We start from the raw sequence: 25,533 nt of genomic DNA on the forward strand, positions 1-25,533 counted from the left end.
TTAAAATTAGGGGTGCACCGATCCAACTTTTTCAGTCCCGATACCGATACCGATGCCTGGGCTTTGTGTATCTGTCGATACCCGATACCGATCCGATACTATAGTTGAATTAATAATAAACTGTATACCTTCCACCTTATACCTTCCTTGAAGAGACTAAAGGCACCAAACTTTACTAACTAAACATAACTAAGACAAAATAACAGATGTATGTAATGTGTTGTATTCTTATTTATTTAAAAAAACAATTGTGCATTCAAATCTAAAATAGAATATAATCAAACTTCTTTAAATAAATGTAAAAAAAATTAAATTAAAATGTAGCGGTGGAAACAAAAAAACTGTGTATTGGTCAAACGTGTCACACCACCATCACAAACATGAATGCTCACTTAATCAGCAATGGCAAATTTAAATGTCAGTTTTAATGGTCATTATGTTTCATATTTTTAAAAATGAAAACAAAAAGAAGCAGGGTTGTGTTTTATATTTCGTGTTGTTATAAATATGCAGTAAAGATAATCAATGTACGCGTTTGCCTAAACCACATTTATGTGGCCATTAATATGTTTAAGATTTTTTTTTTAAATGAAAAGAGGCAGAGTGGTGTTTTATAACATACTTCGTTTTATTGTTGGCTAAAATATACATAAAGAGATTACCGGAGTAGCCAGAGCGAGCTGAGTGACGCGATCAAGAACGCTGCTGTTCCATTTGCAGAATAACCGGACTCGCGTCCTCTCGTCCTCGGGAGTTCGTTCTCCTGAGTCGAACTTTGCAAGTCCGAACTACCAAGGAGGACGCAAGTCCGAAGTTTGCGTACTTGGTATTGAGAAACGGCCTCTGGCTCGCTCCATGTTGCTTCTAGCATGCGACACGCGTGAAGCTGATGAATGACGTAGGTTCTGCTGCGACGACGACGAAAAAAAAAAAAAAAAAAAAACGATTTTTTTCCGATCCCCGATCCAGCTATTTTATCAGTATCGCGGCCGATATCCGATCCTAATATCGGATCGGTGCACCCCTAATTAAAATCTTAAAATGTCTTTTTTTTTGTGCTCTCTCCATGCATTTTTGAACATCATGATTTGCAGTAGTGGATGAAAGTAACAAAAGAATAGTGCAGCATATTATTAATCAACTCTAATTAATCAATGTGTCAAAACTGACAGATTACAACACAATAGAAAAGACCATTAAATCTTATTGAAGTGCTTGTGTTTGAATGATAACATCTGAATGCCTGTGATTGTGTGTGTGTGTGTGTGTGTGTGTGTGTGTGTGTGTGTGTGTGTCTGTGTAACTCAAGGTTAACAAATATTGACAGTGAATTATCTTCAGCAGAAGGGTCGCAGGTGGCTTCAACAGGTCTAATTTCACAGGCTGAGAAAACACACACACACACACACACACACACACACACACACACACACACACACACACACACACACACACACACACACACACACACACACACACACACACACACACACACACACACACACACACACACACACACACACACACACACACACACACACACACACACACACACACACACACACACACACACACACACACACACGTCTAGACCAACTCATTCATACAATTTCAAGTTGCTAAATATCAGAATTCTCTGCTATATTGAAAACTGCAATACTAGGGTAATATAATATCCAAGTCAAGTTAAAGAATATGGTTCAAGTTAAAATTAGGATGAAATATGCACTTAGCTGTTTGCATTTACTTTAATATTTAAGACAAGCCCTCATCCCTCTTTTTGCTCTTAAGCCCGGGACACACCAAATCAACGCCAAAGAACTAGCCCTGATGAAAGCCGACTGTGTTGTCGCCTCACGTCGGGGGGAAAAAGCTGCACTTGAACACACCGAGAGAACTACTGCCGACTGTCAGCTAGAATGCGCGTTCTGCGCCTGCGTGTAAATGAGAACACTATCTATTTCTGAAGACATATTCGTCTATATTCGTCATTCAAAAAGGGAAACCGACGCTTAAGAAACCATAAACAAAGCAGTGCGTGCTTACCGTTCTGAATATCAATCCTGCTAAACACTTTCTTTATTCCACTCCGCTCATGTTAATATTGAACTATTCGCCAAGTAACACTCAAGTAAGATGATGTAACATTAGAACAGCCTTCTATCGGTACCGTTTTGACTTCTTTGCTCGCTGTTTTGCTATTATTCTCGTGCACTGACTCGTTCACTAAGCTGAACAGCCAATCAGAGTTATCTGATTCTCTGAACATGTTGAATTGGCTGAAAAAAAGCAGAAGAGGACCAATTTCACACTGAGAAAACTTAGTCGGCCGACCGTCGACTTGGTGTGTCCCGGGCTTTAAAGTCAGTTCCCAGAGTTCTGGCATCTGATTCTGCCAACGTTATATAATTATAAGCCTGCTCTTGTAGTTATCAATTTCCTGAAGAGGTGATTAGCAATTAGTTTCATTTAGGCACTTAAAAAGTCAGCATGTATGAAGACTTTAGATGCAAAAACCTCTAAGTTCATCTGTTATTTTTTCTTTTAAATTAGCATTTTTATCCGGCTCAAAAAAAGCTCAATCCATGTGTGTTTTTTTTTTTTGTGCAAAAACCTCTAAGTCCACCTCTTTGGACGAGACATAGTAAACAGTTGCAAAATCACTAAAGAGCTGTTCTTTAAAGTAGGTTGTGTCAGTTTCTGTCAGAGTTACAGCAGCACATGAAACACTGTTGTGTTTACATGCTACTCGCAAATCCTGTCATTGCCACTAACGATTTTCTTTAGCCTGAGAACAAACAGAATCATGAGGTTGGCAACGTTTTCTTTTGTGTTTCGTGACTGAAACTACCACAGGTTCATCCATTTCGTCATACTTCTCCATCTTGTTTAGTTAATCTCTCAACAGGATAAAAACTCATTCGCACGCATCATTAATCGTGAAATCATATCTGATTGGTTCTGTGAACTTGGTTTTGGCAAAGGGGAGTGAGTGACGGAGTGAGGTTTCTGCCAATAAACCAGTATTTCTAAATGTGCTGATTTAGCGGGTTTAAAGCGAAAGTATTTAATGAATGTATATTATGTGCAGAGAGCATTCACTGAATATCGTTATCTCATTTTTGACTTTGCGGCTTTTGCATCTGAAGTCTTCATATGTAGCCTTGCACCTAATGTTCTCAAGAGAGGCGAAAAGTGCCATGAACAAACTATTTATCTACGTGTGAACATCTCTATTAAAGTTCAAATATGGGACACTTTCCAAATGACATTTAACAGTAGGGAAGACTGGGGTAAACTGCTGCTTTTTGCTCACATCACTCTATAGGCAAGGCAAAATATTCCAGGATGCCTGCTAGGGATGTGACATTGAGAAATTTTCCCACCGGTTAATTGCCGTGACAATTTTCATGCCTCCAGTCATGGCCGCGGGAACTAGCGGTGCTGAGGGTGCTGCAGCACCCCTGACGACAGCTGTTTCAATACATTAGAATTTAAGATGACATAACTTTAAACGTTTTTAACGTTTTTATATGTTGTCGAACATGGTTTTATGACTTAAAAGAAATTAATATATCAAAAGCCGATCTCGCATGGAGTGAGTGACGTGACACTGGTTGAGGACCAGCATCTCAGAACTCATTTAATGCATGTTCACTCAGACATCGGTGAAAAAAAACTATAGATATCTTGATTAAAGCATTCATCAGCATTAGGGGCTGTTCACACATAACGTGTTTTTCCATTCCACTCTGCTACTTTTCCATTGTTTTTCAGTGTGAACGCACAGTGTGAACCAAACGCACCGGTTCTCCAGGTTAAGTATTTTTATTTCCAGAGAGCTGCAAAGTGTAGCCTAATGTACTTATTCCCAACATTTGGAGTAATCCAACACATTTTTCCATATGGAATGTAACCCTGCACTCCTACTTCAACCAGACGGACAGTCTGATAGAAAGACACTTTATTCATCCCCAGGGGGACATTCAGTACACCCAGGTATAATTTGACAAAGAGAAGGACACCAGATATTGAGCCGCATATTCATTGACATCATTTAAAGCATGAGCGCAAATGCTGAGTCATCACAGAGTTTGATGAAAAGTGCTTATGTGAATATCATTTCAATTATTGATGTCATAACACCCGCTCACATCTGTAAATGACTTTTCAACAGAGAACAGCTGTGCATTTTGTTTTTAAACATAAAACACTGGCTGCACCATGAAAACTAGAACTTTTAATTTAACAAGACAACCATGCCTAGTGTGAGTACACCTGAGTTACCTGTGAAAGCCTGTGTTATCTGTCACAATTAAACCAAAACTATAAACCCTTTTATGACCAAAATGGTGAAAGAGCCAATGCTTGGTCCGTGTTTCAACTAAGCCAAACGATGACATAACTGAGAATTTTCTGCATAACCTGTCAACAAATAAACATGCTGCATCACAGTCTTTGTTCAGTTTGAGAACACATTTTAACATACAAATTCCTTTGATTCCACTTTTGATGCAATGGTCAGAACTTGTTATATATTGAATAAAATTCATTATAATTAAATAAGCTTTATCACATCTGCCGCTTTTGGTGGAGACAGCTTTGTTAGATACAATAGATGCCATCTAGTTTTGTTAAACCAGCCGTTATTCCAGCCCAGATGCTCTTTTCCGCAGTGAAAACAAACAATAGTTCCAGACTGGAAACCGACTCTGGCACAAAACTGTTGAAAAGGCACTAGAGAGGACTGATTGACATTGAATGCAAGTGTTGCAGCCTTGATCTAATGTTAGAAACTGACAGTTAAGGGATTCACTTTTTGCTGTAAAAATGGCAAATATTTAATCTCTCATTTAACACTGAACAAATGTTTCGCTTTTTAACATTTAGGATACCATGTACAAATGTGTTGTCAAGTTTCAGAAGAGCTGAAAGCTACACAAAACAAGGAGGATATTCAATGACTTTGACAGATTCCGGAGAGAATTTTCAGGACAATGAGTAATATTTTAACAAATCACCATAATGAGTCTCTCATTATCTTTCCTTTTTCACAGACAGAAATGGAGAAGAATTTCATAGCAGTTCTTTGATTCTTTGGGGATCAAATCATAACATAACTAAAGCATTGCTCAAGTGCACTTATCTAACAATGGGGGGGTGAACAATTGAGGAAAAAAAGAGAGACCGGGATTCTGTTCATTTATCTTCCAAGTGCCTATTCTTTAAAAGCAAATCAATGGTGATTATATTCACAGGAAAAGACAATGAACCATTTTTTCTAAACACAGTGCACATAATATGCATTGTGATCAAATTTCAGCAATTATTGTGCATTTTGTCAAGACTGTACATCCTGAAGGCTCTACAGTTTTTCTATAATATTGTGGGCATTTGCCTGGCCGTTACAGTTTGCCAAACAAACTACTACAACTTATAAACAAGTTGATCCTTGACTGGTCGTAAATGAAAATGCTATTTGTGCTCTCCAGTAAGCAAGCACAACTAGTTTGCTACTTAAATAAATAAATAAATAAATAAACACCTTAAAAGGTAAAGTGTATAATCTGTGTGCCAGAAGCAATGAAACACCACAGTGTTTACACTCTTTGGGGAAATCAGCCTACAAATGGCTTGCTTAATAGTTGACTCTTCACATTAAATTGGGATAAGAGAAAGTATTTTAAAAACTAACACACTTCACCTTTAATAAAGCTTACTCTAAGCCATCTTTTTACTTTTCAGTCTAAAACTCAAGCACATAACTACAAGTAACTACTTGAGTGCTTCTTGCGCTCCACTTAAGACACTTCAATTCCTTCAGAAACTTCCTGACAGACATTTAAATCCATTAGTTTAAATGCTACAGAGTCCTTTCCAGGGCTGGTGCCTGCCTAAACGAGGTAAATTAATTTAGACACGGTCTAGTATTCACTTGAAATGAATAAGAAAACAGACAAAATCACTTGATTATCAAATCCGTTATATTTAAAGGTTTGTAATGCTAAATCAGGGTATGAGGAATCCTTTTCTTTTGAGCTACATTCACAGAATGTGAAAAAGAGCAAATATTTCCTTAGCACGTAAATAATGTGTATTAAAAAATTAACACAACACAACTAGACACACAAAAAAACGACAAAATGCTTACACTCACAAAGCAATAATAACAGCCGAACGCAGACTCACTGAAGCTTTACTGCAGCTCTAATTAAACAGCCTAAGGAAAGTACCGATCAAATAACAAAAACTTAAATCCAATTATTGCACTGTGTGTGTATGTGTGTGTCTATAAGGGATTACCGAACATTTATACAACCCACAAAGGAAGAGCATTAATTAAGAAAGATAAATTACATTTGCAGGTAAATCATTGTAAGAGTATGCAGTTTCAAACTAAATATGATTTTGCATCAGATATATAGCAGTAATAACAATTGGTTTATCATACACAGACCTGTCCAAAAGAAATAAAGTTCTTCTCATTTGCAGTAAAACAAGGATGATTACAATCTTAAATCAAATGGATGCACAACAATGTCCAAACCGTATGACAAATAGTGCAACTACTGTACTATTAAAACCTAATGAACATGATACTAAATTACTGGTTCATCTTCAGTAAAATTTGATGATTCTCAATATTTGATTCAGCATTAAAAATTAATATGCAATGTAGTAACATTGGTAACACTTTACAATAAGGTTCAATTATTTAACATTAGTTAATGCATGAGGTACTTTGCCAATACAATGATCTTGAATTTATAAATTTAGGTTTGTTAATTTCTACATATACAAAATAAATTCAAAATTTCACATTGTATAAATTAACATTAGTTCATGTATTTATGTACATGAACAAGATGGAAGCCTCCACACTCTCTAAATAAGCAATATTGGTTGCTCACTTCTATAGACGTGGTGTATCTCGAACTGCCCACTGCGCAGTGCGCACATTCATGGTGCAAAACAGGACACCATACAACTCTGGGCCCAAACTTTGGAGAAGCTTAAATGTTTGTTGATGTGAATTGAGGAGATCTCACCCCCGCATACATAATTATTATAAAATACAGAACTATTTTATATACAGAGAGATTTTTTTTTTATTTGTTTTGTTTTTTGATTCCCTGTTTGGGTTGCAATGTGCTGTTTTCTAAATAAACTTTGCTTCAATTTTAAGAAATCATTGAATTGAACAGTACGCAGCAATAAACAAAAGTGCACTATAAAGAAAAGAAAATGCACAAGGGTGTATTTCAAGGCATTATAAAACATTCACTTGATTCACTCACATATACTGTGCAATCTGTCTGCAAGTGCCAAGTGTTACCTGAACTGGGCTTATCCATAAAATTTAAAAACTCTCCAATCTTACTTAATCAACTAAAAGTATACCATCACATCTCAGGGGCTGACACTCAACATACAAGTATACTTGTTACCAGAAGAAGTGCACTGATAGAAATTTCCTTGATTAAGTGTTATTCTAGGTTGTTGTTTTTCACTACTTCTTGCTGTTAAAGTAAAAGCGCCAATTTCCTATATTGTAGGCATGCCGTCTGTTCGAAATTCAGTTGGTAGGAACTGACTGAAAAGAATGTGACCTCCTGTAGAGACTCAGATGCACCTGAGGCTGGAGGAGCTGCTGAGCTGGTTCAGATGAGGCTAAACACAACAGCAGTTCTTCAGATGCCTGACCTCGGCCTTGGGTTTTAAGTCCTTCTTTCGATTTTCACGCTTCTCAGAACTGTGAGTCGAACAACAAACCACCAACTGTGGTATGAAGCTTCAGGCTCTTCTAACTATCACAGCTTTCTTTTTCAGAAAAACCCCTATAGTTTTGCCAAGGCAGCTCTTCAAAGTCATTCAAAATCCCATTGATGATAATGTCATTGTTTTATAATTGAACAAAAACTCAACATAAAGCCTTTGATTACTGGTGTGTTTCATCTATAACATCTGTTCAGCTTTGACAGAACCCTAAAATGAGCAAGTGATCATAAAATCAACACATTCAAACTAACTACAAAACTACAATGGAGATATAATCAAGTCTTAAAGGGTTAGTTCACCCAAAAGTTCTTGTCGCTTGATAAACTTAAGGTTGAGCCACTGTAGTCACTTGGACTATTTTAACAATGTCTTTACTAACTTTTCTGGGATGGCAGATATCAATTACCTAGCAGCCTATGAAGGAGTGAGCCAGCTCTCAGATTTCATCAAAAATATCTTAATTTGTCTTCCGAAGATGAACGAAAGTCTTACGGGGTTGGGACAACATGAGGGTGAGTAATTTTCATTTTTTATCAAGGTTACCATGTCTACTTTCCAAGTCTCCTTGAATAATTTATACTTTTCTTCTAGTTTGCAAGTACGGTTGTAACTAAATATCCCATGTGTGCCAAAATCATGTAAGCACAAGCCAGGCGTTTTGTTTTGTTGCTGTTGTATGAGCTTGCATGCACTTTTCTTTCTCTCGGGAGAAATGGCTCACAACCACAGAGTGTCCGAACTCGCACAGTACACGCCTGCTTTTAATGGGTTATGTAGTTACAAACACGTTACATATGAACATACCTTAAACAGTAATGAATCCTCCATATGCTCAGCGTACACAGAAGTGAGCCGGTACTGGTTCTCCACAGTGATGTCGATCTGGTACCCGGTCAGTACGTAGCACGCGGTACGGAACTCTTGAATCTTCTTCTGGAACACTTCCTTCAGGCGCTGGTTCTTCAGTTCTGCACTTTCCATCTGCTTACGCAAGTCTGAAGAACATGTACATCATTTAGACATAACCAGAAGAACCTTCAAATTATATGAATAAGATCTGAACAAGAGCAACAATTTAACAAGTAATCGAACACATTAAATTATAATATAACAGTTGATTTATGTTGAAGTGCTTAGGACATGGCTTTTAATGGTGAGCCTTTTTTTTTTTCATCAGGCTCTCAAAAAATTATATGAATATTTGGATTTAGATTTAAATTTAGGCCAATATATCCTTCTAAAGAATTATCGGTTATAGAATTAGAAGATCTCTATTCGATTTGATATTTTCTATTTGATTCAATGAATTCAATGATTACATTTTTACTGGCCCAACCACAAAAAAGTAATAAATGAATAAAACATTTATTGTTTTTGGCGCATGTGTCCATTGTAATAAATAAGGTTATGAAAAACAATGCAAAATTGACCATCTAAATTAGATCCAACTGTATCTTATAGCTTCAGTATAAGGATTCTGTATATACGACAGAGGCCTTAACAGCAGTTTTAATTCTCTCATGGACTTTCATGAACATTTAATCAGAAACAATAAAAGTTCTGGAAAAAAGAGAGATAAAAGTTCTGCTGTGTACTGTAATTGCACACTAGAACAGTGCAGTTAAATTTTGAAAGTTTCAGTCATAACATAACTACCGGTGTTTTGATGAGCTGCACATTAGAAGAAACAGCCTTTTGTTCAGTTGTCCTTTTGCTTTAACCATTCATCAGGATCACTTTAATTATATATCATGTTAATATCTCTCATTTTAGCCTCCGCCGGAAGCTTTTTAAAATTGTTATCACTTTGTTCATTTTCCGTATAGAGAGCAGGATAGACATTACACTAAACTCTCAACACAATCACCTTTAAAACGAGCTGCAATTAAAAAGTTCTGTATGTGGCCCTCATCTTCATTAGTACACTAACAATTAACATGACTTGAACTTTATGAGGCTGCATGGACCATGTTGAGAAATGATGCCCTGTCGGGAAGGGACTAGGTTTTCCTTATGAGGTCAGCATTAAATTCTAATGAGATTAAAATCAGTGGGGTTTTTTGTGTGTTTTTTTCATGCAACTTTGGTATAAATTATGCAACATTTTCTCCTGATTTTGTCTAAATCTAAGAAATCATCTTTTGTTTGGATAGGGATATTAATGATAGGACACTTTCAGTGATAGTTTTACATAAGTTTGACATCCACAAAGTGCCCAAATACATTTTGTCTTCTTTCTGCACATCATATCTATTACTCTATTGTCCTATATTTCAAAATAATAAATGCCACTGGTCTGATAGTTTATGTAATGCAAAGACATTAAAGTGTGGCTTAAGTGTCCAAACACTTTCTGGGGCAACTTTTTATCTTATACTTGCGATAATCAATCATTTTGCCTTAAGCTAGTACACAAAAGAAAAATATGGATACACAATCTTCTTAATGAGCACACATTAAACACTATTAGGCTTTGAGAATGTGTTAGAAATCGGGCCTAACATACAAAGAAATATTATATACTTTGGGAGTATGTTATGAAGCACTAAATGTGTCAGGCAAAAAAGAAATTTGTTTCCAGTGTCCGCTATTAAATCCAATCCCTGTTAATAATTGATCAATGATTATTTTAAAAGCAATTTTACTCTATAAAAGAGTTTGAGGTGCTGTGATTGCATATAAACAACAAAAAAAGCTGTTTTTACCCTTGAAAGAACTTGTTCTTGCATTACTAATGACAACAAAGCCACTAAAAATTGATTTACCCACTCATTTTGAACTAGATTTGAGCAAGCACAAATCTCATAATCATACATTTTAGGTGGGAGAAAAATGAGGTCATAAAATGAAAGAGGAACAGTGAAAAGCAAATAGAGACAGGAAAAAGTGCAGCGGCCAATTTAAAAGCAGACCTCAGGGTGTTTGTTTACTCATGGGTCTGAGTCCTAATTAGACTCTTGCCTCCTTCTGAACGCATTCAAACTAATAGCCAAAGAGAGAGGGATTGGGAGAGAGACACAAAGAGAACATGAAGCAAATAAATGAGTCCCAAAGAAATACGGATCGTCAGCACACACCACTCGAGTCCAATTAAACATTTAGCCCTGTATATATATGTACATATAAAAATAAAATGTCTAAATCATTGTCAACACAGGATGAGGAATTAGAAAGAATCTTTTTCACAATCCTTGTTGTCACATCCGACTCCACAGGTAGAAATGCATTCTCAATCTTGTCAACTGGTCAAGCCAAATGCAATTGCAGACATATAAACTTTTTTTGTTGATTTGCAAAGTGTTTAAATTTAGATAAGGACCAAATGTAAACTCACATCTGGTCATATACATTTGGTTGCTGGTCAACACTACCACAATCATCCAATCAGAAGAATAACTTTATTTAAACCCATGATTTTCAAGTATTCAAAGCCCATTTAAAACTGTAAACAGTTTACTTCGAACAGCCTCAATAAAATAAATACACACTTTTTGTGCTGTAGTTGCACCCATCTTGTTCTAATGTTTTTTTTTGGTGCGACATGTACTCTAAATTCTAGTAAGGAAATGCACAAATATCAGTCTAACTTTGTGAGCTGCTGCTTACACACACATTTGAGACACATTCTTCATCCAACAGAATAACATTTCATATTTCAATAATTTTTCATTATTTTGAGACCTACGAGAATTCAGCGGAAACCTGAGGCAGGGCTGTTTACATCAAATTTGGTGAAGAATCTGGATACAGTTAAAAGGGCAGTTTCCTTACCCTACTATTGAAATGCTTGTGTAAAAAAGTATTTACCCAGTATTTCCTGTGAAGGTGGGATGATGAGGGTAGTGTCGTCTGTTGTCATGCCACCACTCGCCTCAATTTTCCGGAGTCGTTCTCTCAAGCGCTGACACTCCACCCTCAGCTGTTCCACCTCTTCAGCGCGCTGCTGCTTTGCAATGCTGGTGGGGTTCATTTGCAAGTGGACCACCTTTGTCTTCACAGGGTCATAGTCTCCCTAATGCATGGAAAACATGTTAAAAGAGTCTATAAGTTAAAAGTTTATTAAACTTTATAAAACTTTTAAACAAACTGAGTTTTGATTTCATTCTTCCAAAGAAGAAAAAGTGCAGACAATAAGCCTCAACAACGTAAAGCTAATTACCATTCCTTTGAATACTTTTGGCATGTAAAGCCATTGTAATTGTTGACTGAAGTAGACTCTGATCACACAAATTAACATTAAAATAAAAGTGAAAAATAAATAAATAAAAGAAAACTGAAAAGACACAATGAAATAAAAAGTCTGGAAACATAGCATGCTGTTTTCCAAAATCCTTAAAACACATCCAATCTGAACATCAGTGCCTTTGAATTGTATTTTGCTTTCATAAGAATCCAAATTCTTCAATCAAATCAAAATTATACACTCATTAGCACTTTAGGACAAAACAAAGTTATGCGAGAATTTTTTTTTTTTTTTACCTGAAAAGAAATAAGTTTGTTAAAGTTCAATAGCTCATTTGATTTGTTGAGCCAATGCATACATTGTTGAAGTTCATGAATAAAAACCAGTTAACATGAAGGGTTAAAATCAAGTCCAATTTTGTCTGAAGACTGTCCCCCCGTAAAAAATAAATTTATCCGAATTACACTCCAAACAAAAGGACCAAAGAAGTGATAGTTCATCCCTGTCTGAAACGAAAGGCTTTATCTTCTGGAACGATTCTTCATTTGGGTTTAAAACGTCAGGGGTTTAAAAGCCATTACTGAGCCTTCTGGTGAATTAAAGGCCCCATCAAAGAATAATGCCTCGATCTGAACATCTCATTACTGAGCAAATTACATCATCCTGAGCTGAAGACAGAAAAGCAGAGAAGAGAAGTAGAGACTGAGGGGTAAGGAAGAGATGACATAACTGCAGAACAGAAGGGGATGAAAGAACAGAAACAACTAGAGTTACTAAAAATGAAAGATTAAGCTTTTGTTAAAGTGTTACTTATGAAGTTGGGGATGAAAGGGACGAACAAACTCAGAAATGCCCAAATAAATGGTACTCCGAAACAAAGAAAATAATAATGATAATAATAATTTATTTGAGAAATAATTCACATTTTAATCTGTTTTTTATTATATTTTTAACTAACAAATTAAAGGAGTGCATTTAACAGCTAATGGCAATTTGTTGCTCTTGAACACTGTTGTGGTTATTCTTAAGAGTATGACAAAGAAATCTGACCACTAACTTTGCGAGCGGCTCGACTCCTAGCAGGTAAGTCTGAAATAACGTGCCGACATGAAATTTTTCTGTACAAGACTTGTTTCTGTGTGCAATAGCCCTATACTGTACTGTAACAAGGTAAAAAAAAAAAAAAACTTTGTAGGACTAAACGTTATTTTGATAATTGGTCAAAAAATAAATTGTTTAATCAGATTCTGTTGCTTAGAACTGAATGAAGAATAATATATTGATATTTAATTTTTTTTTTAATATACATTTTCGGTCCAAGTGTTCAAGATGAATATAATACAGCTTGAATCACGAATGACGCATGGACAACAATAAAAAGGCAGCAAAGGTTAGCAGTCCTTGGGCCAAAAATAAACCATCTTAAAACCGACAAGTGTGTGGAGTGGGTTGATATTATTAACTGTACGTGTGAAGTCGTTTATTCTTACTGTGACACTTGAAGCGTCATAGCTAATGGATAGAAAGTCTATTAATATTAGAGCCAAAGTCTAAGCACATTAAGAAGACTGAGTGATTGAGAGAGCAGGACAAATGAATGACGCAGCTCTTGAATTCCAGACTTTTCCGTTTGTTTTGGGCTGGCACCAGCGTTGAGGTCTAATGGAGCATGTCTGACTGCATTTCAGCCCACTGATCGCATCATCGAGTCAGGAAAAGAAAGGATAAATGGATGGGAGGTCCCTGATAAATATAGAAGCATCACAAAGATGACGGAAAAGTGATGTGGCCTTATATCTTCCCATTATGTCACTGGCCAATGTTTAAAATTTACCTATAACAGGCTGTTGTGACAACAGTGCAGTAGAGCCAGGAATTTTAAGGCATTTGCCAATATAGAAACCAAATAAAAAAAAAAGTAAAAAAAATGAAAAAGTAAACTAAGGTAGTGGCCAAAAATGATGTCCAGAGGTGATATTTGTTTTTAATGACCCAATAAGTTTGATTAATCAAAATATAAGAAAAATGTTTTAAATGTTTTATTTAAATATTTTAAATACAAGAGAAGAACAACACACTAAACTTGGTTAAGGTATTCATCTGGCAAAATTATTTGGCAAAAAAATAATCTAAATCTACAGGCTGTAGCTACAAAGCATAGAAAACCAATCAGTTATTGATATTTTGTTGGTTCTCTCTTGTTTTTGCATGTTCAACATTTCTTTGTATGACAGCCTGAATAAAGGCTTTGTATGAAATAGCCAAAAATAAAACTATTGACTCTAAGCACAATTACACAACATGCTTACAAAATCTTTAACAAATTGTATTAATATTTGAATAAAGATATAAATATATTTCCTATATCACTTTTGGCCACTGCTGTAAGGGTTTTGCAATATTACTTTTTACTTTTATATATTTTGTTCATATATTACATATTTGAAGCTGCTTTGGCACTGATGTCAGGCTTATTTATTTGTAGAATACAAATAATGAATCTTGTCTTTGTGATTTGTGTTCATCAAGTTTCTTAATACAACACAGCACATGCTATTTTATATTGCAGTGTATATATTAGACATACCTCCTTCCCTAATATATAAATATAGTATACCAACACACAACCGCATACCTAAACGGCATAAATATTTAAACACTAGGACTTATAGTCTGAGTTTCCACTAAGTGCCTCTACATTATTTATTGACTAACAGAAATAAATAAAAACACCACTGTGCTATTATTAAACTAATATTTTTAAAAGCTAGCAATCCCCGGCATGCCAAGAATAATTTGTCCTACCATAGGGAAAAATCATATGTGTGAAGAACCATCAAAACTCCTTGTTGACCCATAAGGACCAGTGTTCATGATTTATTTGAAGTCAACTTATATCTGAATATATATATATATATATATATATATATATATTTTTTAAATACAAGATTTAAAAATACAAGACATTTTTTTCCAACTATAGGTTGATGGAGAAAACTGTGGAGGTTTTTCTGTGATTTGAAGAGGACTTTTAAGTATGTGGAGTTTTGCAGACGAACACAATATGGTCTCAAGTGCCAATTTAGGCTTTGGAGAAGAAACACATATACCTGAGTTACTGTGGAAACCAGAGCCAATGCGTGTTTTTGTTCATGCACAGTGTGGCTGTGCATGAACAAAGACACAACACAGCTAGCCTCAAACTGAGTCTACTGCACAATTGTTTTCATTACAGTGTCCTAAAATGGCATATGCCAAGGATAATTTGCCAATTAAAAATTAGACCAGCAATGAAGTCATGTTAGTTAAGGAAGAGAGAGAGAGTTTGAGTTGACTGCACCTTTGAAAAAAAAGCAATTTTATGAAAAAAAAAAAAAAAAAAAAAAAAACGCTTTTATACTCAAGGTAACAAAATTACCTCACATACACGTAAAAATGGACAATAGAGCTTTAATATCTGCACCAGCAAAAAAACACTGAAACTGTATAGATATATAATATCAGCTATGATGATAATTCAAACCCAAGTTACTTATTACACAATCTGACTGGTCAATCATAGCATTCAGAATTTCAAATATTTATGAATAATGATCGCTTAACTGAGAAATCAATCTCATTCATTCTGCTGTAGAGTTCAGTATCTCGTTTTCTACTATGTTTTTACTACTACAGCTGTAAAGATGAACTAATCGTGAAAATTGATGATTATAGCATTATATTTAGATCTACTCCTGTCGCATGAAAGGCTTCAGCGGTGAGCATTGTAGCCAATGAGAGACATATCTGTTGACCGCATGAATGCAGTGATCTCATCATTGTAACTTGATTTCTAAACTCTCACAAATGTTTTCATCATAACTAACAGTTCGAAAATGATGTAAAGAGAGTGTAGACAGTGTTATTGATTATAACGGGAGTTTTGGCAAAAGATTTGGAAAAAGATCCAAATCACAATTTACATAACAGATTATTTTCATGCTACTAAGAGAGACAATGTGAGGTTGATCGTTTAGCCATTGATGATTAGTAATTACCAATTACTAAGCATTAGAATTAACAGTTGCTTACATGTTGTGGCAATACTGTCCGGTCCATATCTTACAGTAAAAGACTGCAAAGCTTGTACCGAAATACAACTGATTTACCAAAGAATCCACAGTGAAATGTACAGAACAAACAAATAATGCTCTACTGAGACATTCACAGTTGAAAAAAAAAAAAACAATTTTCCTAGCATTAGGATCCTTTGGAAGGCAATGTTATTTTTAGTCCAGTGATCCTGTATCTATCCTGTCTTCTTCTCATCTCACTAACGCACCAGTGGGCGGGGCCAAAGACACAATGATGTAGAAGTAGGAGTTCTTTCGGCGCACTTTATTATTAATTCTTTATTAATAATTTAGCGCACTAAATTATTATTTTGTCATAATGTTAATTCTGAACTTGGATTAAAAAAATGTTTGGGTTAACATGACGCTTTGAGTTCAGTAACTTACAGGATGTTTTTACAGCACAATGACCTTTTAAGATACATGTCAAAAGATCAATGAAATTATGATTGCTCAATTCATGACCCCTTTAACAGAGACTAGAGCTGCATGATTGACAAATCATACTGTTATTGTGGATTATTTCCCAATACTGTGATCACGGTTATTTATAATGATTAGCACTCATATTAAAATATTCTTTGTGTGTGAAGAAACTGCATCCATATAGGCTGCACATTCAAAACCAGAGAATCACAACGGTGTTCCTGAAATACTTCAATAAACAATTACAGTGAACTCCATATATATAGCCTGCTTAACAGCATGAGATAAGCAATTGAGGCTGCTCAATTATGGCAAAATCATAACCATGATTATTTTGTTCAACATTGTAATTTCAATTGTTTAATATGATTAGCCATTATTTTATGACAAACAACATTATTTAAAAGATACAATTAAATAATGCTTTACTTTTTCATGCAAGTCTTCAGTATTTAGCTAAAGGTCCACTACATAAATTAAAGTAATCAAATGTAAAAATAATATACTGCTTCAACGTATGAATTAGATATACACAGATTCTTATAAAACTACTAAAAGTTATTCAGTCAAGAGCAGTGAGTTGTTTTCTCTTTTTTCACTTTAAGACCGAATGCACAGATCTAATATTTCTTTCCCAACAATTTAAAGGAAGCAGCAAGTCAAGTTAACATTATTTAGTAAATCGGTTTCCCCTCTAATCAAAAAATTATATAACAAACATGACAAATGTAACCATTAAAAAAAAAAAAAAAGACAAAGAAAAAGTTTTGCTATTGATTTTGTAGCCAGGGCGCGGTCATCTTGCAGTACAACAACCTGTGACAGATAATTATAGTTTTGATAATGTTCTTTGATCTTTCTGCTTAGTTGCTGTAACCTATAATAGTAATAGATAAACCCGGGCTGATAAAAAAAAAAAAAAAAAAAAAAAAAAATTGACTTCATTGACTTCAGCAGTGAGTGTTGGTTAGAAACTTTACTGCACACAATACAAAAGGATCCAAAAAGATGATGGCAAGGAAGATGCCGGTATATATGCCGGATGCCTGATTATTAAACATGGAGTCATGGTAAGAAATATTTATTTTGTGGTTTGCATCAGCTTTGATCTTTGTATGTTGTGGAGTAACAAATGGGTGTTTATAATGGCTGTGGTTCATTTTAATTTCTGAAAGTCGTTTTGACAACACAATGTACAGCCAGTATAACTGTAAACCTTGAGGCAGAGGGACTTGTGTTTGTGTATCGGGAAGCGAAGCAGTATTGTTCTCTGTTTCAGCAGCAGTTTATGAAAATGGACCCTTTTGTCCTTTGCTTTAACAAGGTAAAACTCATTTGCATCCAGGAGCAATGCAATAGTGGCTTCCCACTTGTCTTCTTATGCCCTGTGGCTTTCCAGTTTCCATCTTTCACTGTCTCTGTCTTTATCTTGTCCTCCACAGATTTTTTAAAATACTTTTTAATATGTTCCTTTCTAAAATGTTCACTTACAATGTTTATAAAGTTTGTTTTGCACAAAAACAAACAAACAGATATACTGTGTATATATATATGTTTTTATATACGTGTGTGTGAAAACCCCCCGGTTATTTTCAACACTCATTCTGACCCTCTGTCTGAAATGATCTGTTTTTAAGTGACAGCTCCTTTAAGGCTTGTCAGTAAAAGGCCACTGTTATGATTTGCTAACTTCACTGCATAGGAAAAAGTATCAAAACCCCTTCGCTATTTCACAAGAGTAAGTGTTTTGAAAACATTTTCCATTTAAAACGTCAATTTACAGACAAAGCATTATGAAATTGTTTACTTATTGTTTGCAATGCAGCTGTCATCTTTCAACAAAAGTTTTTTTTGGAAACTCTCCATTACATTGTGCCTTGCTTATAAAAAGTATCAGACATTAAGCGACTGAGCTCCATTGGGCGGGGGCCTATGGTGTAATGATGTATAACTATTCAGCAATGTCTTGCTCTAGAGGCAGTCATATGCAAATGTGTTTGCCTGTGTGATGACACAAATCCAACAATATCCAAAACAAACCATTTTTGGACCTTGGTAAAATACATGCTTTGTTTATAATGAGAAGGACATTTTGAAACTTGCAGGATATTTTAATGATGCAAATACCTCTTACATGTAATGTCAATATATATTACATGTCTGTATGTGATTTCTCATGTCATGACCCCTTTAAGACATCACTGAGTGTTTACGTTAAAAACTGGACAAGGCCGGCATTTTGACATATTTTTGCATTTAAGTGACCACAAAGCCCAAAGCATACCTTGCTTGTTCTGCTCTGCATCAGAGCATGCAAACAACTTAATGCGCTATTAATAACTCTTTTAATATCAAGCATGTCCCACAGTAGACTGCATATGACGACAGTCACGTTACATGATTTGACTACTTTGGACTTTAAATGTAAACTGAAATGAAAATGAAATTATCACCTGGAGGTTATGCCTTTCTAGTCTCATCTCCAGAATGTTGTTTTGCTCTTCCAGCCGCTGGCGCTCTGCCTCCAATTCCTCAATCTTCTCCCTGAAAAACATAATAAATTCTTCCATCAAAATTTTAAATCACAAAAATAAACCATAAACATATATTTTTTTAAGTCAAGCATGGTGGAACACATCCATAACAACAATTAAGTGTTCAACTCAAGTTCTGGAGGTTGATTGCAGAGTAAAACATTATATAAATAAGTGGGGTCCAAAATCTGAGGGAATATAAGAAAATCTGAGATTTAAAAGTGAATTATGTAATAGTAAACAAATAGTGTTTGGTGTAAAATTAAACATTTTCTATGTTACTAATCAAATACATTTGTGACAATCAAAAGCAAAAGGACATACCAAATACTAAGAGATTCTGAAATAATGTTAACACTTCTATTCACATTATATAGTGGTCCCAGACAATTAGTGGAAACTTGTTGAACCGTTACATCCTGTATAATTTCTCAGAAAAGTAATGTGGTAATTTTAAAAGCTCTGGACAACATTCAAGTTGGTTTAGTTTGGGTTTTGAAGATTACTATGTGGGTCTTGGACTTGTATTCAATACAACAAATATTCAATTAAGGTGTAAACAGCTTAGTGAAATGGTTCCAGGAGTGATTAAATGAAATTCTATAGAGAATAATTACAGGATCAAAAAGAATGAGGAAGGAGGAAGTAGGCACCGAATGAAAGCGTACTTTTCAAGCAAGGCCACAAAAGCTAATGTAGTATAATCAAATTTGCATAGCAATTAGGCAATGCAACAGGCCATTAAAAAAAAAAAAACACGGACTTCAGTTTCACTCAGTCTAAAGCCCTGTTCTCAATGCCAGCGACTTACAGTGACAAAGTGGCATGAACATTTCAATGAGAGCTGGCGATTTTCAGTGACATGTGTTGCAGCGACTGGTGGAAACAGGCTTCCATTGATAGAATAAAAAACTAAATATATAATAATTCTATACAATCACATTTATGACTTTATTTTGCACAATATGACTTTATATCCTAAAGTGTCACTTTGTAAGCTGAAACAGGCTTCCAGAATGATCAGATTAAACGTGATATAAGTTTTAACAGACGAAACATAGTATGAAGGTTAATTTATAACATCTCTTGTTACCTGAGAGAGCAGATTTCCTCTGCTGTTGCTAAGGTGGTTTTCTCGGCATTAGACATCTGCTGCTCTTTTAGAGCCTCAAGTTCAGAGATCACCTGAGCAAGTGATAAAAACATAATGAAAGACAAAAAGATCAGGACTATGTCAAAAACTACAACTGACAGTAAATCCGAGTAAATGAAACACCTGCAGCCTTGTAGCAATGTAATTCTTGTCTAATATCTTGACTTGACTTGTGTGGTTTTTCATTTCTTGCATGCATTATAGCGCAAATTTTAATCCATTTATGATCGAAGCGGTAGCTGACATAATCGTATAAATGCTAAAAGGAAGTTCCCATGGTGATGGATGTGACTTACCATCTGAGCTTGTAATTTGAAGGTGCCTGCTTCCTCCTGGGCTTTAAACAGTTGAGTCTATAAGAGTGAAACAGATTATTCCCATAAAAACAAGTCCTTGATTACAAAGTCATGAGTGCTATCAACGTCAAGAACGCTGTCTGGAGGCCAGTCTCCATGAGCAGAGGTCTAGAATTTTTATAACACCAGCACAGGTTTTTTAACACAGCTTAATAGAACCACACATTTTATAACAAAATCTAATTCATCCAATAATTCACCTTCCTTATAAAAAGTTTGATATTACCTCAAATTGTATTAACTTGTTAGTCTCTGCTTCTAAATTACTTTTCTGCTGATGTAACCAAAGATAGAAAATTATCTGGGCAATATAGCTACAGGGCCTGGTTTTCGGCAAGGGATTGCAGGTATTGTGCATAATTTTACAAATTCCTGCATGTTTCGATTATAAAGCGGGATATTTGCCCAAACATTTAAGCAATATAGTATGCAGTTTGAATGAATAAATTAATCCGAACGGTTTATCAGAGCAAAAAAAGTCATTTGAAAACTAATTTCAAACAATATTACTGATTCAGCAGTACAGCATCTTCTCTCTCTTAAAATGCACAAATGGCTTCACATAAATACATCAAGGTATGATTTCCACATTGTTTTGCAATAAATGAACATGAGTGTTTATGTGCCCTACTAATATGTCAACACATTAACACGACGAGATTAAATGAATTATTCATAATTCAAAGTCAAACCCAGACAGGAAATAAAAAACAAAACAATACTTCAGAATCATTAGCATTCTTAATATGAAGGAATTGTAATTAGCATTAAACCTCAACAAATGTGTGATGTTTTCAAAGTAAAATCATGAGTGATTTTACTTCATGGGTGAAGTAAGAGAGAGAGACCATGAGAGAGAGACTGTAATTCATAGAAATACAAACACCAGGGCAGCAGCAGCAGAAACATGCAAGGATCCATTCATAAAAAAGTGAAAAGGTTTTTAATTACTGAATTGGAGATATTTGAGTGTTCAATGTTTGCATTCCAAACGCACTGAAACAGTTTGAGAAAGACTAAATCTATTTTTTTAATCAGACGAGTAAAGAGTGCTGTTGCATAAATTAATGCTATGAGAATCATCCACACAAATTGCTGAAACAAATAAGTAACTGAATCAGTAACTTCTCACATTTTTGCAATTAAATATTTGAATTGATTGACAGCCCTAATAACAATATACAGCAATATATTTAATCCATATGATATATTATACTAAAACAGTTTAAAGCATGTAAAATGCTGCAGGGATGCAAACTAATCGAGACAGGGATAGCTGCAGGTTAAAGTAATGGGCATGCCAAAAGGTGAAATGCTACAATAGAAACTACCTCATAACTTTACCCCACACCCTAACAGGGCAGCTTTCAAGACCAATTGTAAAGACCTTTCGTCACACCCATAACTGCAACCTGCAGATACCCAGATTACCCACACTTGAACAAATCACTGAATCAGTGTTGAACATTTTCATTCAAAGGAACTGATTCGGTGTGCATTATGGGTAATGTAGTTCTCACCTCCATGTCAGTGTTGTGAGTCTGGACTTTCTGCAGCATGTCCTCTGCCTCCTTGACCCGGAGCATGAGCTGAGGGGAGTATTCACTTGTGGCCAGCTCACTGTCGTACGACTCTAATATGGCCCTCATTCCATCGCGCTCCTGACCCACATACAAAAGCACAAGTTTCAATTCCAGACCTCAATTCAGGCCAAGCTAGGTCAGTACAATACAAAGACATCATGCATATAGTTATCTGTGTGGAAGTTGAACTATCTGAGATGCTTGCAGAAGCATAAGCAGATGACGCTGATTTTTATTGTAGGGTGATTAATATGGAAGTAAAATAATGTCAAATGTTTTTGAAACAAAAAGCCTGTTGAATTGCACTACTTGAAAAAAATTAGTCATTGCATTAACCATGCTTGCATTTTAATGCATTGTATTTTTAGGGCTTGCATTTTTATGGGCTGAAATTCAACATGGTTGAATATTTAAGCTGTGAATATTTCAATTAAAAACATTTCAAACACATTTTCATTATTAAAAATTCAATAATCCATATTCACCTTTCATATTTCACTTCCAAAATATTCAAACTGTTTAAAAATACAACCTATAATATTCAACAGGCAATTTTCGGTCCATTTTATTTCGCTTTGCAAATTCGCTTCCACAAATTCAGTGGTTCAAATTCGACAGTAAATTCAACGGAACTGCAGGAAAAGCAATAGATTACCGAGATACTCTCCATCTGCTGTTAGTCGATCTCACCAGCAGGAGGTGCAAAAGCGCTTGTTGTTGACGAAGACCAGCAACCGTTAGAGCAAGCCATTCATTCATAAAACTCATTTAACAGCAATGCAAGTGTATTTGTGATTATTATGACGGCGGTTTTATGTTAAATTCAGTGTCTTCACGGTTACTTTCCCTGTGTAGCCTACAAGCATCTTTCTCTACCGTGAACAAGATTATAATGTTATTCCCCGATGCGGATATACAGATCCAATATTACATTTTTGAGGTTGACATATATTTCTCTTGGTTGTTTAGTTGCCTTAACTTTATATTGTGGCGATGTGCTGCATGCAAGCTATTAGGGTTTCCCTCAATACTTAAAGGGATACTTCACCTCTGGGAAGATGAATGTGTATTTAAAACAGGTCATTTAAGTAGAAGAAATGTGGAGAAAGTTTTGAATTTGGAGCTTTCTAGACTGAGAAAAGCCAGAAAATGTATTTTTGGCTTATGTGGATGAAAGACAACAACTCCCAGAATGCACTTGCTTCGCTGCCTTAAGAGGCCACGCCTACCGGTTAGAGAGCACAGTTGAAAACAACAAGGCTAGCCTAAGTAAGTGATGAGTTTGCCAGGGATTTAGAGACCCAAAATGTCCGGGATTCGGCTTTTGCGTTCTACAGTCACCATCCATTCATCATGTTTACTGTGGCGAGCAGGACGAGGCTGACGGCCGCGGGAGAACAGCGCGAGGCCGATGGCTTCATTACTGAGACGCGCCGGGTCTCGCATCTCTCACGGAGGAGCGGGAATTTTCTTAGCAATGGTAAAACGCACATCAACCGATCACTTGTTTAGCGTTCATGTAAACACTACAGTCAGATTCACCGATCGGAATTAATTCAGTTAGATTGAAACGAGAGGTGTGCATGTAAACAATGAATGGCGACCGCAGAAAGCAAAAGCTGAATCCCGGACATTTTTAACAGTCTCGCCCGCCGGACAAGTCCCGGAAAAGGAAGATGGTAACCCCTACTTACTCAGCTTTCTCCTATTATTCAGCTTTCTCCACAGAACAAGAGCATGCTTGCTTAGCTTCCAAAGAAAGACGGCTGATACTGTGTACATTCTGTGAGTGAGATCCCACCCTCTATGGGCGGGTTGTAAACATGCGGAACAACGCCATCTACTGGCTGTAGTCTTTAGCCTCTGGCCAGAAAATCCTCCGATGACGCAAAATGACGATTTTTGTGTCATCGGAGGATTTTTTCCAGACAAAAAATACATAAATCTCTCCTCTCAGGGGGATATGAGGGGGGAAAGCATGGTAATTCGAAAATACTACAGGGTTTCTACTAATACAAAGCTTAATGCTAAATCCTGAAGTAACCCTTTAAGGATTCCCCAGCTGGACATATAAAACGCTTAACGTATAGCTTAATGATGAACTAATGAATTAATTACAGTGATATAAAAGAACAAACTCGCAGGCAAGCGGATTGACTCAGAATAACGCGCAAAGTTTAATGCTGAGCGTTTCCCAGTGATAGACTGGCATTGACGTTGGACATTCGCACATTTAGGGACCGTCTCTAAAGTGTATACTACTTTGGTATACACGTTTCTAACTTCAATAGCATTTGAATAGAACGACTTACAGTCATAAAACCAACTGTAAAGTGTTCATGTAGTGTCAGGCATAATGCGCACCCTTTGGATTTTTGATATTTATTCAAATAAATTAAAGTTTGCTATTGAAGTTAGAAACGTGTATGCCAATGTTTTATGCAACTTTTGAGACGGTCCCTAAATGTGCGAATGTCCAATGTCAAGCCAATTTTACATTTATTAGGCTACATTTAGTCATTTATTTAGCAGACGCTTTTATCCAAAGCGATTTACAGTTAAACTAACAATAGGAGGACAACAATATGCAAGTGCTATGACTCTTCCCAGTTTAAGCTAATGCAATACACGTAGGCATAGCCTATACTATAATATATATATATATATATATATATATATATATATATATATATATATATATATATATATATATATATATATATATATATATATACTGTAGAGAGAGAGAGACAGAGAGAGAGAGAGAGAGAGAGAGAGAGAGAGAGAGAGAAAAGAGAAGAGAAAGTGTTAGTATTGATCAAGTGTTGATTTTATGCCAGTATATCACGAAACGCTCAGCATGAAACTTTGCCGTTACGTTCATATTCTTAGTCCATCTAGCCTATATAGTAGCCTACAGCCTACATCCCCAATAACGTGCGAGTTTGGTCTTTTATATCACTGTATTAGTCCATAAACTACGTTAAGCGTTTTGTCCCGACAGAAGGGGAATCCTCGAGTGTGAGGTATTGAGGGAAACCGATTATAATCCTGTTCATGTAGAGAAAGCTGATGACATGCTACACAGGGAAAGTAACAATGAAGTTATTGAATGAAACATAAACACAGCTTTTGTGTCTTTATCATCTTTTCCGCATATATACTGACACAGCTCATTTTCATTTTATGAATGGCTTGCTCTAACGGTTGCTGGTCTTCGTCAACAACACGCGCTTTTGCACCTCCTGCTGGTGAGGTTGACTAACAGCAGATGGAGAGTATCTCGGTAATCTATTGCTTTTCCTGCAGTTCCGTTGAATTTACTGTCGAATTTGAACCACTGAATTTGTGGAAGCGAATTTTGCAAAGTGAAATAAAATGGACCGAAAATTGCCTGTTGAATATTA

The 25,533-nt window shown here is 35.7% G+C and overlaps 1 protein-coding gene across 2 annotated transcripts in view; it reads right to left on the reverse strand.

Annotated features, from left to right (window-relative positions):
- The window catches only part of mad1l1 (mitotic arrest deficient 1 like 1), a 71,712-nt gene that overhangs the window by 16,558 nt on the left and 29,621 nt on the right, over nucleotides 1–25,533 (reverse strand). For both annotated transcript variants that reach the window (XM_081360413.1, XM_081360414.1), the window contains exons 12-17: nucleotides 22,064–22,204; nucleotides 20,484–20,540; nucleotides 20,128–20,219; nucleotides 18,954–19,044; nucleotides 11,587–11,791; nucleotides 8,584–8,774 (exon numbers count right to left, since the gene is read on the reverse strand). In XM_081360413.1, coding sequence (XP_081216539.1) covers nucleotides 8,584–8,774; nucleotides 11,587–11,791; nucleotides 18,954–19,044; nucleotides 20,128–20,219; nucleotides 20,484–20,540; nucleotides 22,064–22,204 — 777 coding nt within the window. The remainder of the gene's footprint in view (nucleotides 1–8,583; nucleotides 8,775–11,586; nucleotides 11,792–18,953; nucleotides 19,045–20,127; nucleotides 20,220–20,483; nucleotides 20,541–22,063; nucleotides 22,205–25,533) is intronic.

Source organism: Scardinius erythrophthalmus, assembly GCF_964197995.2.
Source record: "Scardinius erythrophthalmus genome assembly, chromosome: 3".
Classification (NCBI taxonomy): domain Eukaryota; kingdom Metazoa; phylum Chordata; class Actinopteri; order Cypriniformes; family Leuciscidae; genus Scardinius; species Scardinius erythrophthalmus.